The sequence below is a fragment of the Carya illinoinensis genome, chromosome 12 (genome assembly GCF_018687715.1).
Source record: "Carya illinoinensis cultivar Pawnee chromosome 12, C.illinoinensisPawnee_v1, whole genome shotgun sequence".
Lineage (NCBI taxonomy): Eukaryota > Viridiplantae > Streptophyta > Magnoliopsida > Fagales > Juglandaceae > Carya > Carya illinoinensis.
Window position 1 is genome coordinate 29,073,162 of NC_056763.1, and position 14,912 is coordinate 29,088,073.

Here is a 14,912-nt window from a genome sequence, read left to right on the forward strand (position 1 = left end):
CGTGGCTTAAATATAGTGTGTTAAGATGAATATTGTCGTTAAATAATATTATAGAACTTTGCATCAAGTATTTCATCTTCTAGATTTATTCCAGTTGAACACAATGAATAAAGTACGGCAGGTATAGGAAAATGACATGAATTTGAATTAGATTTGGATAATTTTTTGGTTTGCATGATGTTTTAACCGGTTCTGGGTCAGGAACGTTTTTCCCATCCCAAAACATCCATACCCAACTTACTGTTGTTTCTATAGCTAATCATATCTCATATGATTTTTTAGGAGAAAAAAAATTTAAGTATTTTAAGTATAAAGCCACTGCTGTTTTTTTTTTTTTTTTTTTTTTTTTTTTTTTTTTTTTTTAACTTAATGACTAATGAAGTATTTTTTAATCATGTTATGATTTTTTTTTTAAATATTGAAAAATATTTAAAATTATATATGAAAAAAAGCCAAAAAAAAAAAAAAACCATTGCACTGTTGGGATCCCGCCATGTGTGATTGTAAAGCCATTCTTTTAAGTAAGAATAAATACAAGCGAGTATTTTAAATAGCACTAACGAACAATAAATATTGATAACCGAGTTATTATTATTTTTTTGAAGATGAAATGCAGGTGAAATAGTGAAAAAGCCATACTGTAGATGATCCATAATTAATTTCTCTTGGCTAATAACTCCTGATCATTCGAATTGTTTTGCATTTTCTTCTTGCTAACGTCTGTGGATGATCATCCATGTATAATTGCGTTGTTGGCTTTTAGAAACAGAAATTCAATTGTCTAAACAATCACAGATTTCAGGTCTTCTAACCAAGAGAGAGACTCACACATGCACCAAGTCAAGGTCTTCCACCTTTCTCTATCAGAATAATGTTGGAACCCAGACAACATGCTCACCCACCAACAAGCTTTCTGCAATATCGTGTATATATACCTGTTTTTTCATGGGTTTTAAATCCAATATTCCAAATATTTGAATAAAAGATATAATTCCCTTTTAAGCGTTATACTTTATCAAGAGAAAATCAAATTTTATCCCCAAAACTATATATATATATATCACTTTCAGAGAGGAAGATTAGGGTTTCATCCCCACCAAAACAGAAAAAGAAAATCCGAAACCCCTCCATATAATGCATGATCAATCATTTCAACTGTTTCAATTAAATGTTGTCGCTTCTTATGAGTAATGTTATATATCACACCACCATCTTATTTTCATTTTACTATATAAGATGTGACACATTTATCACTATTGAATGATAAAGTATCATCCAATAAAGGATTATCCAATAGTGATAAATATATCACATTTTATATAGTAAGATGAAAATAGAATGTTGTTATGAACTTATGGTGTATAGAATTTTTCTATAAATATTAGCCCTAAATTAAGCTGAAATCCTTAGATTTATTTATTTATTTATTAAAAAAAGGGTTTTGAAGTAAATATATATTGGCCTGGTTATGTGGATAAAACATTATGTGCCAAACAAGAGCTTAGAGTATTGGCAATTGACTAGCTATTGCCAAGTCTAAAATGGAACTCTAATGTGGTCTTTTAGTTATAATATGAACTTTTAACTAGACTAGTCTACATTGGACTAGTTATTTTAAATTTTAAATAATAATATAATATTGTATATTTTAATAATGTTAGATAATTTTTTCTAATATTTTACAAATACACTTCATATATTAATTATTAATAACTTCATTAAAAAGTAAAATTATTATTTTGGAAATATTTTTTCATAGAATATCCAAGTTTTTACAATAAATATATCCCTACTATATTAGAAAATTGTAAAAAATAGTAGACATTTTTACAATAGATATCTCCTACTATATTAGAAAAAAAAATAATAGAAATATCCTACATGTGATTGTCAATGAGAGAGTGAAACTTTTTATGTAATTTTGGTCTTTCTACAAGAGGGGAGGGAAGCGTGAGTGTGAGTGTGAGTGTGAGCGTGAGTGTGAGATTTAAAATAATAAAATATGAGTTTGAACTTTGCACAAGAGCTCTCCGAGTATGGTGAGGAGCTTAAATTTACTGTCGATAAAATCTTAAACTTCTTATGTATGGCTAGTCCAATATAAAGAAAAATAAGCTTTAACTTCAAAATTTTGGATTTGCATTGGGCAATGGCTAGTCCATTGCCAATGCTCTTAGACCGGTTGTGACGGTGATGAGATAATACGACTAAGGTCGGCGGACCCTTAAAAATCATAAAAAGAAAAAAGAAAATAAAAAATAGAATAAGATTCTAAACAAAGTTGTCACCATCCCCACAGCATAAAACCTACCAAAATGCCACCTCATAGTTGCATTGTTTAAGATTCGATTTAGTCAAGTCGGCCAACCCGATACCATATAAGTATTATTATTATTATTAATTAATTAATAATATTAATTGTGGATACTATTATTAATAATTATCTAAGTTACTATGCTTTATGGTCGGATGAGCTACCATAGACTAGTTTGGATATTTAAGCAATTTTGTAAGAGCAATGGAACACGATTAATAAATGCACATATGGGACTTGTTTTTTTTTTTGTTTCGTTCTTTGTTAATTTTTTTTATAAAATGAATAAATATTAAATTTATATAAAAGAAATTATTTTTTATTAATAAATCTCATTTTTTTTTTAAAGAAAATGTGCAAAAGTTACATATGATACAAAAATATTTAACATTGCTCTTGGCTTGATTGCATGCATGGTTACTAGGGCTGGCTAGCTAGCTGAATAAAGTATCCGAGGAGAAGTGAGAGATTTTATGTGCGTGCATGTATGCATATGAGACAGGGAGAGAGACAGAGAGAGATTAAAGAAACAAAGCTTGCCATGTTACAGCGAAATGATAACAAGGTTCCTGTCTGTCTGGCAAAATATCATTATATTGATGAGTGTTTGACATTGCAACTAGCACTCAACTCTGGAGCCAGAGATTACAAACCCCATCAATCATTTTATTACCCCCCAAAAAAAAAAAAAAAAACAGTTGGAATTCCGTGTTATATGCTCATTGCCATCCATTCTTTCAGAAAATCTACTCATTTGCCACTTGGATTTTGCAATTTTGTTCTCCATCGATGATCATCATCATCTTTTAAGTTCGAACCAATTTCTTGACAAAAATCATCATGCTGATTCAATGAGTACTTGACTGCAAATCTTCTGAAATCATATACAAAGTGTTATAAAATATAAATAACACATTTTTTTTTTTTTTTTAGTAATCTTACTATAAAAATATTTTATAAAAAATAAATTTATAAATTAAAATAATTTCATATAATATATTAAATTTATTTAATAATCTAAAATATCATATAAAATTACGTCAATTTATAAATTTATTTTTATTTATAAAATTTTAAAATATTTCTTTACTAATTTTCTATAAGTCAAACAGTACTACTTGAGCTAAGGAATCGATTCTGAAATTAAATTTAAATGGTTGATACCTTGATGATGGAGTCTGTTGGGGACTCCACAATCTAAACCAGAATGATTATGATCATGACCATTGTCCGTGACACATTGCAATTCCTTTTGCAGCAGCTGCATATATAAGTACACATATAAATATATATATATATATATATTTATATATATAAGGGTTATGGGCATTGGGTCCCCCACGATAGTCTCTCTTTCTTAATTAATTTGTTTTGTTTTTTTTTTTTTCTTACTATTTGCTGATCAATCTAATAAGAATTTGATTCTCTTTCCTTTATTGCTTTTTATGCATTTATGTGATCAAGAAAATTATGAGCCACCCAATATGTTAATGTGGATACGGAACAAGATATTAAGAAATAAACTAATTTGACAATAATGAGGATTGAGAATTAGAATCTGACCATTGCTATTGCTGCGTATATGTCTAGAACCCAACTTTATTCACAAACGAATTATTCCCATTTAATAATAATAAAAAAGAGTTATTATATTCTTAAGTCGGTATGTAAAGTATATTATTTACGTGATCACTTAAATGATAAGATTTAAATTTTAATATTAAAATTTAAAATTAAATTATATCATATAAATAATTAATATATTAAAAGGTGGCAGACACACCTCTTAAACATATTTATTAAATATTTAATTCTATAAAATTTATATAATTTATGTATCTATCTGTTTTACTATGTAAATACGATGGAATTATAAAGGAATACGAGCAGTACTAAGTTACCAACTGCCGGTAATTGAGGCAGACCATCACCAGAACGTCAATCACACTGTGAGAATCATCTGATTTGCACGTGCAACACAAGCGCATTTAAATCCATGAATCCTTAAAATACTTGGGTTTTTTTCACAATCTTCAATCCCATCACAGGCACAAACACTCACGTACCAGAGTCTCGGCAGACAGGTCTGGGTCTGAAGTCAATGCCACTTGTACATACAAACATGGATGGAAATTTTTTAACAAAATAAAAATTTTGGCACTGGTGGCACAGACGCTGATGCCTACAAATTCCTAATTCATCCAATACCCTTGTTTCTCGATCAAATTCCCAAAACCGTATGTGAATTTTTTTCACTGGCCAATCAACCGAGGTCCCAGGCACCCACCCAAAAAAGACAATGAAATCTTGGGACTGGGAGTGTATATAGAAGCCAAAGGTCTCCCAGAGGCTCATATGAGAGAGAGAGAGACAGACCAAAACAAAAACATATCGAATAAGCAACCCTTCCCCGTCAAACCTTGTTTTTCACTCTTCCATCCCTTCCACCCAAATCACTTCTCTCTCTCTCTCTCTCTCTCTCTTTCTCTCGGTGGTGTTGGAGCTGGACCCATCAATGGAAAACACCTCAGAACTCCAAGAAAGAGAGCACCCATCTTCCATTAACTCCCCAACCAGCAATGTCATCGACGGTGTGAGCAGCAGCAACAGCAATGGCCTCCAAAATCCCACCCCACCTCTTACACCAAAAGCCATCCCTAGATCTGACTCCAACCCCTACCCGACAACCTTTGTCCAAGCAGACACTTCCACCTTCAAACAAGTTGTCCAGATGCTCACTGGCTCACCGGAGACAGCCAAACCATCGTCAAAGACGAACCAAGATCCCTCACAAGCCCCATCCAAGAACCATAGCATACCTCCCATCAGGACTGCACAAAAGAAGCAACAAGGGTTCAAGCTCTACGAGAGGAGGAACAACCTCAAGAACAGCCTCATGATCAACACCTTGATGCCTAGCTTTTCTCACAATCCCGGATTCTCGCCGCGCAAGCCGGAGATCCTCTCGCCAAGCCTGCTTGACTTTCCTTCACTTGCTCTTAGCCCTGTTACCCCATTGAATGGAGAAGACCCGTTTGATAAATCCTCCTCGCCTTCGCTGGGGAGCTCGTCAGAGGAGGAGAAGGCCATCGCAGAGAAAAAGTTTTACTTGCATCCATCGCCGATGACGACGCCGAGAGACTCCGAGCCACAGCTTTTGCCTTTGTTTCCAGTGAGTTCGCCAAGAGTTTCAGGGTCTTCCTCCTGATCAAGATACGTCTCGTAAAAGGGTACTGTTATTCTGTTACGGTTTGAAAGGAGGATTCACGGTGGGTTTTGGATGGTTCTCAACGACAAGTAGACGTCTTGCTTTTAATTGTACAATTTTATCCATCTTCCTCATAGTTAGAATGGTAAAGGTCTTTGTTTTTTCTTTTGATCTTTTTGATATTTTCATGGGAATATTATCACTATTAGAAGCCATCAAGATTCGATAGATTTTGTTCAGGTCAATTGCCTTTTTGAGTTTCTTTCCTTCTGCTCTGTTAATGTTCGATGGATGAATTTCCAAACAATTTCGTGAGAAAATTACATACCTGGGGTTTATTTGATCAACAGGAAATCATTTATCTCCTAAAGCAGGACCTGTGTGTACACATGAGCTTCTAATTCAAATTTCAGTTTACCCGTAAGCATTATTTTTACACAAAGTGTAACAGTTGTTTCAAGAATGCTTGTGTGTATATTCGTGGAGAGAGAGAGAGAGAGAGATGAACGGGTTTTAAGAATACTTGTCATACATAGGACATGGGGGGTGAAGGCTGAAAATTAGGATATTTTGTGTTGTTTTGTTGGTAAAGCTTACTGTATAGGAAGGATATCCAATCGTATCTAGTATTTGCTGAAATTCTAGGGCTTTAAGAATGGGAGTCAACTTGGGGAAGGGTTTCAGAGCCTTCTGGGCTCCCTTCACTCGGGGACTGTATCATCAATAGAAAATTATGTTCTATTTGATGACAGATTCCTACCATCTGATCCTTTCGATTCTGGGATTATGCAAAACACCGGAACTACTAAACCAATCAAATTTTAAAAGTTTTAGGAGAAGTGCTCGTCTAATACTAGAAGTTTGAAATTAACTACGAATAAACATCTACAAATTAAGATGAACGCTTAACATCGTAGAAGTTTGAGCTCTCATGTCGTAGCATGTACAATCTCGTATAGATTGTGTATATTGTTTTGGAAATAGGTGTAAATGTTAGGTTCTTATATATATAAACTCATATATACATTAAATTTAATTCTCGTTGACATTTTAAGCAATTTTCTTTTTGTGTCTAATGCTGCACAATGGCAAATTCTTTTTTCTAAAAAGTAAAATAAAATTAACCATTTTCTTTTTCCAAAACATTCTGTCTATTTTTATCTTAGAGTTTTGTTACTTATCATATTCTACACACCACACGTAACACTTATTTTTAATTTTTTTTTATTTTTTTCCCTAAACTAACTGAATTTTTTCACTTATCGTCCATACACTAGATATTTGATAAGAGAAAAAAATTAAAAAATTATGTATGGTATAAAGATGATGAGTAAAATTTTACTTGTTATTATAATGAGTGAAAAAGAAGAAAAAGAGAATATAGTTAATGGGAGTGATTACCTTTTCTTTTTACTTTAATAATCTCATTGTAATTAGTCATCTCATGTTGATGTATATGTTGGAGGAACTCTGCTAAGCCAGCCCTACTTGAGTATGTTATAAGGCAAAATGCTTGGCAGTTTGTTTACTTGGGTTTCTCGCTAAGATTCAATCTTGGACTTTATGGAAATTGTTCATTAAAGTAGAACTTATTTCCCGTGATTATATGAGAAGAAAGTCTGAAACCCATTTATGTCGAGCCTCATTTGTAGTTGCTTTGACAATAAAACTTGGCCCCTTGCTTGCCCAATTAACCAATTTGAGGACTCCTTTTTTGTTGGCTTTTCCCTTTTTATGCTTGTCTTTCATATAAATTAATTGCTCGAGTTTTTGTCATTTCTCCACACGCTCAAGGAATAGTACACAGATGGTCGTCATTTCAATTGAGGATATTCAGCTCCATCAAATGTATATTCCGAGCTCGACCATTAGGAGTCAAAGGTGTTCTTGGTAACGTACAGAATTTTGCACAATGAAGGTCATCTTAGGACTTTTCATTAGTCCAATTAATTTTTGTTTTAATCTAAAAGTAAAAATTCAGGCAAAGCATTGACTGCAACACATACAAAGAGGTCATCTTAGGACTTTTTGTTATTCATGTATGTACTCTTTCATAAAAAATTGTCATATTTAATATGATTACAGAGGCACGTCTGCATTCAGATTTCCGAGAATGATTTGATTGTTTTGAATCCATGATTCTCGGGAAGGGGTCCATTTCCTGGCCGGATGGAAACCATCACCTCCAACCCTGCAACAGAATTAGATGTAATTATAATAGGAAAAAAACAGTTTGCCTGCCCAATTCTATCATGGGTTCCTCCCCATGAGATGCAAGATCGAAACTACCCTAGCAAAACCACTTCTGTATGTATATGTTGAGAATGTCTCTCAAAACTGTCAAACACAAAGAAGTTTGCCTTTGAGAATGTGTTTTTCAACAACAAAGAAGTTTGTCTTTCAAGGACGGAGATTTTACAAAGAGAATGCTAGAGTCATGAAGGAATTTTATAAGAATAAATCTACAAACTGATGTGACTTGATATAATACATTAGATTATAAAACTAATTTATTAAGAAGCTAGATGATTATTGTGGCAGGTGACATTTCCTAATAACAATTTGGGTATTCATATTAGATCTTTTTTTCTCCCTTCACAGAGGATATAGTTTCTTACCTGCCGCCTTTGCAGCTTCAGCTTCTTGATAAACATCCGTTACAAATAAAACCTCTGATGGCTTATCAACTCCAACAGATTCAGAGATTTCAACATAACTGCGTATTTCTCTTTTATTCCTGAGATAGAAAGAGAGAGAGAGATCATACTAGGTACTTGAGTACAAAACACGGCCGTTGCGGAACCTTTAGAACTTACCCCACTGTGGTGTCAAAAAATCCAGACAAATATTTTCTTAGATCCCCATAACTGGTATTTCCAAATATAAGCCTTTGTGCCAACCTGCTACCACTAGAATATATATACACCTGTTGCACAAGTTAACACAGGAACTTTCAAAGAAAATATCTGTCATATTAACATTGCATATCGTATGCATTCAAGGAATCACTTCGTATTCTCGCTAAAGGTAGGATGCCTTGCAAAGAACGTGACAATTGTTTCAGCACCAACAATATTTTGCTCAATGAAGAACATTTTCCTAAAAGAAGAATAGAGTTTGATCCTACAAAAGCACTTATTCATGGGAAGGTCTCATCCATTCAACCCTTGGGTGGAAGGGACTGGGGAGCAGCTAAGATGATGACCATTAAAAAAAAATCCTAATGACATTTGATTCAGTAAAAGACTAGTTCATTCAGTAGGGAGTGATATTTTTTTTATTGGAGATGAGCTTTGAAATTGTATTGCATGTGTGCGCCTGGGCCTTTTTGTGTGTATTTCTGTGTCTGTTATGTGCATTGTTTGGAATACCATTAGGCTACGGGTAACAACATTCTATACAATTGATATGAAGAAACACAGCATCAAGACAAAAAATTGGAAGATGTTAAAAAATAATAATAATAATAATAATAATAATAATAATAATAAAAATAAAAAAATTTAAGGATAGGGAGGGAGAGAGAAATGTAAAAGACCTTTATGCCTAAAGCATGCCACTTCTCCAAAGCTTCCGGTACATCCTCAAACACTACTGCCTCCAATTCATTTGTCTCAAATCCAGTACGCCATATATGACCCTGCACAACTAAAGTCAGCTATATCCACAAGATGGGTTGCATAGGAATCATATGCTTACCTGCAATTGTTTTAAGGCAGTGATCTTCCTATCAGCTTTTATCATTGCTTCCACATTGGCAACCAAAGCAGCAATCACCTCCTCTTTCCCTGCACTATCAGAGGGAATGGGAACAGCACCCACAATACCTTGATCCAGGTCATCCTGAACCTGCATTCAGAATGACAACTAATTTACAGTTTTAAAAAATAAAATCTTAGGGAACTCAATTCTGCCAAATTTTAACAAAGATGCAACAACTCCATCGACTAGTCCGAGTCGTCCAGACTCTTCCATAATGATTCATCAAGTTTTAAATTGCAATGGGACATAGAAGTGAGTCTACCGTCATAATTCCCAACACTGTGGACTTGGGTTTAGATTTGTGTTCACTGGTGGAAATGTTTTCCTTCTTATTAAATCATTGGATAGCACACTCACGTCTATATCATGCAATACAGGCTCTGTAGAGTCAGCAACAATCTAGGTAACACAAAAATGTCAGAGGCAACTCCTTCATTACCCTCTAAAAGAGGAACCATTTTAACTGCTACAATATTTATTGCCTAAACCACCCCCACCTTATGGGGCTGAATTGCCACCCCTACCATTGAAGATATACAAGTGTGATTTCAAAATTAAAGAACTCATAACCATCTTTTGACAGGATCGTGGGTGATGACAAAAGCACGAATCTCCACTGATTTTCAGATCTCTGAGACCAGTGAAATTTTGACCAGATTGGCACCAAACATCGAAAAAAAATCTTACTTGGGACCGCAACAAGTTAATATCATCTTGAGTTTCTGCAGTCTCATATGTTGCAGATAAATGCCTCCCAACATTGTCACGAGCATATGGAAAGAGAACCTCAGTAACGAATGATATAGGGGTTGTAGTCCCTTCAATGTCAAGAACAATGCAACGCTGCAACCCAAATAATTAGAGAAAGAGTTTTACGATATTAAGTATAAAAAAGACAACATTTAGAAGGAGAAATCATGGGAAAAATATCGGCCATGGGTCTAGAATCCCAAGATTTCCAATAAAAGGAAGAACAGCTCACAAACTCACTCGCAATGGCTCAATTCCATGATCTGCACTCGCCCCTGCCTTCACAGACATGTTTGCAGATGCACCACTGCCTAAACCTCCTTTAACATTCCAAATGGGACCATGGTTAGGAGTAGACCAGTCCAGCCCCAGTTGGTGAAGCTTGATAGCAGCATCAAAAAGATAATGATAACATTCCGCCTGAAAGGAAAGACAACATTGGAAGAGATTGCGTAGAAAGATGTTAAAGATCATGTGAAAAAAGTTGTCCTAGACGTTGATATACAGGCAGCCGGGTTTGTATGGATTTAAACACTAAATATAAATACTAAATATTCATTATCCATCAGTCACAGCTATGATCTCGTGATATGGCTGCGTATAAGAACAAAGTATCAGAAAGCTAATCTTCTGTTCCCAAATCTGTAAATTGCACTAGTGACTAAGTGAACAGAGAAGAAATTGTGAACAGAGGAGCTGCCTTCCTATGTACAGCTCTAATGCTATCAAGACAATCTTCTAGAAGGGTAAAATATAGCACAACATTCTCTAACATTTTACATTTTCCATAGACAGAAACAAACCTGAGTTTTTGCATTTATCCATGAGTCTCCCCATATATATATGCCATGATTACGAACAAGAACAGCTGTTGTTTTTGGGTAGGCTTCAATCTAAGAAATATGAAGGCAAGTTAATCAGTCTGAAGCAATATAAAAAAAACAATGTCTGAATGTGTAGTTGTATATCACGACATAATAACAATTAGGGGTGTTACCAGAGCAAGCATTGTATTATAGGATTAAATTTTGCACAAATACTATCTTCATATCTATTTTCCTTTTTCCTTTTTTTATCTCTCAAAAAGCACAGGGTGCCATCTACAACTTGAGATTAACGGCCAATAAAATCAATAAGCAGAGTAAAATGTACAACAAAACATACAGCTTTAGCAAGAGATTCTGTGAGCTCATATTCATAAGCAGTGTTCTCTATAATAGGGACCACAAGTTCATCATAGTAACCATGCCCTTTGATTCCTTTTATCATTTCCATGTGAGTGATCTGCACATTGTTCCAACAAGCACCAACAAATCAAAGGAAAGAAAAGGCAAACTATAAGCTGGGCAAGAGTGGTTGTATGTAATAAACATGATGACCAATTTAGAGAACAGTAACCAGAATTCTTTTCTTAGAAAAAATATGTTTTTTATCCTCCCTTACATATGCCAATAATAAAAGGCTTACTCGAAATTCTTTGGAAAGTGGGTGTAGCATTGTTACGAGACAAGATTCAACTCCATGACTGTGGATAACAGCTCCAGAATTACACATCTCATATGCCTAGAAAAAAAAAATCATAAAATCAAGATAGGAAAAAGTAGGGATAAGAAGCCAGCTAAACAAAGATCTAATTACCATTGATCATTACATATAAAGTCATAACCAAAAGAATCCATTCCCCAAAAGCAATATGAAGATGAAAAGACAGGCTAATGCATTAACTAAAAGTTAGGGCAGGCCTAAATCATTGAGCAAAATTCTTTCACGTGCATGACTAAGGTGATGAAACTTCACATCACAGGCTCGTCAAGAGCCTGCTTTCAAGAAACACTTTACAACTTCATCACATCGAACCCGTTTCTCAGATTCAGCTACAACGCTACGTAGATCAACTTTAAATTTTCTAAAGTTTGAGCTCATTCAAAACTACAACATATTAACCAGTCTGGTCATGCTGCATTCAGAGTTACTTGATCTCCAAATTGATTCCCATACCCAACAAAAACTATCCCGCAATTAGCTAATAGTTAGTAATTTACGACGCACAGACAATTAATACCTTCAAGAAAAGAGGACCACAATCAGAACATTTAGGAGGCTTATGTGGATATGGTTTAGGAGATGGCTGTGACAAGATAGACCCGTCTGGAGATAAGACATACATATCCTCCGGTACCATTCTCTCCTTCTGAACACCTACTCACGTTAAAGAATGCACAATATGAGAATAACATATCTAAAGCTCAAATAATACAGCAAAATCCACAAGAAAGACAATTGAGCAAAATACAATATGCCCAGGAATCAACCCGCACGTAAAAGTGTACAAACACAAACACGCAAACACGAACTGAGAATAATTACGAATATCCGAAATGAAAATACCAGAAGAACGCGAAAACACCAAGCTGAAACTTGAATACATAATCCAAACTGTGTAATCCGGAACAACACGTGTGTACTGAGCTTGAAAAACGTATTCCCCGAAAATCAAAAGACACAAAATTGAAGCACAAACGCAGTCGAGCAAGGATACAAAGTAGCCAGAAACCAAAAGGAAAAAAAAAAGTTTGAAAAATTAAGGAGCAAACACCTGAGGGAGACATGACGATTAGCTGGTGGGGCTTTGGGATGGAGTCATCGTGGACCTTGATGGTGATGCTGCCACCAGTTCCCGAGACCCATCCAAGATTGTAGAACTGGCGGCAGAGGTCCGAGATTAAAACCCTCGTGTCCTTCACTGCCTTCCCCTCCAGGTACGCCTGTGATGGCATCCCCAACTTCACTCCGTTTACAGCCACCGCTGGTACTGCGGCCATTGGATTCTGTAGAGAGAAACAGAGTACTTATTTGCGCTGGAGAGAGTGACACAGAGTCACCATGCGTGTGGATTTAGCTTATATCATAGTCATAGGCTGCGTTCAGTTTTGATTGGTTGAAAGGGAATCTGGTTTTCAACCCTCGTACTCTTAGCACGTGCTAAACTGTGTTTCTTCGAATTTTAGTGATTTGTTTAATAAATAAATATTATTTATCATTTTTAAATACCCCTCGAATATTTTAGGAGTGTTTATTTTGAATCCGTCGGTTGAGATTAATGTTATGGAAAATATGTTCAACCACATTAATTACTTCCAAAAATTAGAATTATATTTAAACATGAACTAATTGCTAAAAGAATTTGTCTACTTAGATGTTTGCTTCAAATTCAAGTAAACAAAAAATAGTTTGAAATTTTATATGATCTCTCTTTTTGCATGCCCTTCTGTAATAGTGAGGAACGACCTTTTTTTTTTATGAAAAATTCTATATATTATATTATCATTATATTTTCATCCTATTAAGTAAGATGTGACATATTTATCATTATTGAATGATCATTTATTACATATTTATTTATCATCTAACAGTGATAAATATGTCATATCTTACTTAATATGATAAAAATAGGATGAGAATATACTGTGTAATATTACTCTATTAATATTTGAACCCTGTAGCCAGATAATGTACATATCAATGTGATTGCTGGATTATTATTAATTAATTTTTTTTCTTTCATTTTTCTAACTCATCCGCATGCATACCTCTTTTAATGAATTAAATCCTGCTAAAAAAGAGAAGTGTTCTTCAAATGTTTTGGAGCCTGACAAGTAGAGCCCATTATTACCGGCACAATCAAAGCCCAGCCCATTAATAAATACAATATTCTATCAATTCTCTAATCTTTTCCTTCTTTTCTCGTTTTTGACTTCTCTTAATAATCTTGTCGTTGCATGTGCATGGAGTTTTATCGTTTATGTTGAACACATCATGATGTGTTGAATAATCGAGAGATTTAATACGAAAGAGATTGAGAAGATTTACATCGAGATGATTAATTTGTGTTGACTGTACAATGGATATATATTTAATCTACCACTAAGCCGATATTATCAATCATCCATACGGCTTCATGATCAGTTACAATTAATAATCTTTTCAATGACATAATTATATATAAAGACAAAAATAAATACACCCATGGCTGAATGACACATACATAAGGGCTTCAAGTAGGACATATATATATATATATATATAGATAAACATATGAAGTGAGACGAAAATAAAATATAATATAAAATAATATGAAGCATATCAGAAAAATAATGAAAGAGATTTTGGGTTACATCTTTATTTTCTCAATTATTATTGACTATAAGACATACATATTTATTTATAAAAAAATTACATGAAGATAAGATAAGGTAAATATCTTAGATATTGTAAAAATCAAATCAAAATAATTTGATAATTATGAAAATTATCTTTAAAAATATATATTTATATATTTTATGTTCACGAAATTGTTCGTTTTAAGATATTAAATGTTTAATAAATATTATAAATTTCACTTTATATATTTATCTCTTATTTAAATTTGAGTACGATTTTAAAAGAATTTGAAGGAATTTTGTTGATCTTGTCATGTGTGTGGTAATTTGATTTATTAGAATATTCAAATAATTGGTACTACAAGAGAAGTAGACTTTTGTGATCAAAATTTAATAATTAAAATGATTATTTTTCATAATTTTCATAAAAAATAATCTTTTTAATCACAAAAATTTAATCACAAAAGTCTATTTTTCTTATTATGATTCAAATGGGATTTCAATATATTTTGTCAACCTCTCGTATAATTGTCTTGTCTCAACTGATCTCACAGGTCCCAAAGATTCCCCCACAAAATCATTGATTCATTATGGAGGAAAAGAGCATGCACTAGCATTAACCTCGAACGTACATGTGGGCTAAGTTTGAGACTGGTGAACCCTCACAATACATGATATTATATTGTCTTCATCATCGGTAGTTGACCTGTGTTTTGTT

The 14,912-nt window shown here is 33.8% G+C and overlaps 2 protein-coding genes across 2 annotated transcripts; one reads left to right on the forward strand and one right to left on the reverse strand.

The window, feature by feature from the left end:
• The first annotated feature begins 4,554 nt into the window (after positions 1–4,554).
• LOC122288911 (VQ motif-containing protein 4-like) lies at positions 4,555–5,895 on the forward strand. Its single transcript, XM_043095732.1, has one exon. It carries the CDS (start codon positions 4,830–4,832, stop codon positions 5,520–5,522), a length of 693 nt encoding a protein of 230 aa, XP_042951666.1. The 5' UTR covers positions 4,555–4,829; the 3' UTR covers positions 5,523–5,895.
• A 1,616-nt stretch (positions 5,896–7,511) lies between these two features.
• On the reverse strand, positions 7,512–12,927 carry LOC122290091 (probable bifunctional methylthioribulose-1-phosphate dehydratase/enolase-phosphatase E1). Its single transcript, XM_043097628.1, has 12 exons — positions 12,631–12,927; positions 12,097–12,233; positions 11,502–11,597; positions 11,199–11,318; positions 10,838–10,927; positions 10,275–10,454; positions 9,972–10,127; positions 9,222–9,371; positions 9,061–9,162; positions 8,339–8,448; positions 8,141–8,259; positions 7,512–7,713 (listed from the first exon to the last, which is right to left on the reverse strand). Exons 1-12 carry the CDS (start codon positions 12,854–12,856, stop codon positions 7,622–7,624), a joined length of 1,578 nt encoding a protein of 525 aa, XP_042953562.1. The 5' UTR covers positions 12,857–12,927; the 3' UTR covers positions 7,512–7,621.
• Between the last annotated feature and the right edge of the window lie 1,985 nt (positions 12,928–14,912).

Excerpts from the sequence above, each read along its gene's own strand:
- LOC122288911 (XM_043095732.1), top strand. The coding sequence starts at position 4,830 with ATGGAAAACACCTCAGAACTCCAAGAAAGAGAGCACCCATCTTCCATT.
- LOC122290091 (XM_043097628.1), bottom strand. The coding sequence starts at position 12,856 with ATGGCCGCAGTACCAGCGGTGGCTGTAAACGGAGTGAAGTTGGGGATG. Across the intron at positions 9,163-9,221 it reads CTGCCTTAAAACAATTGCAG|GGTCATATATGGCGTACTGG; the intron begins GTAAGCATATGA and ends TTAGTTGTGCAG. Across the intron at positions 7,714-8,140 it reads TGAAGCTGCAAAGGCGGCAG|GGTTGGAGGTGATGGTTTCC; the intron begins GTAAGAAACTAT and ends ATTCTGTTGCAG.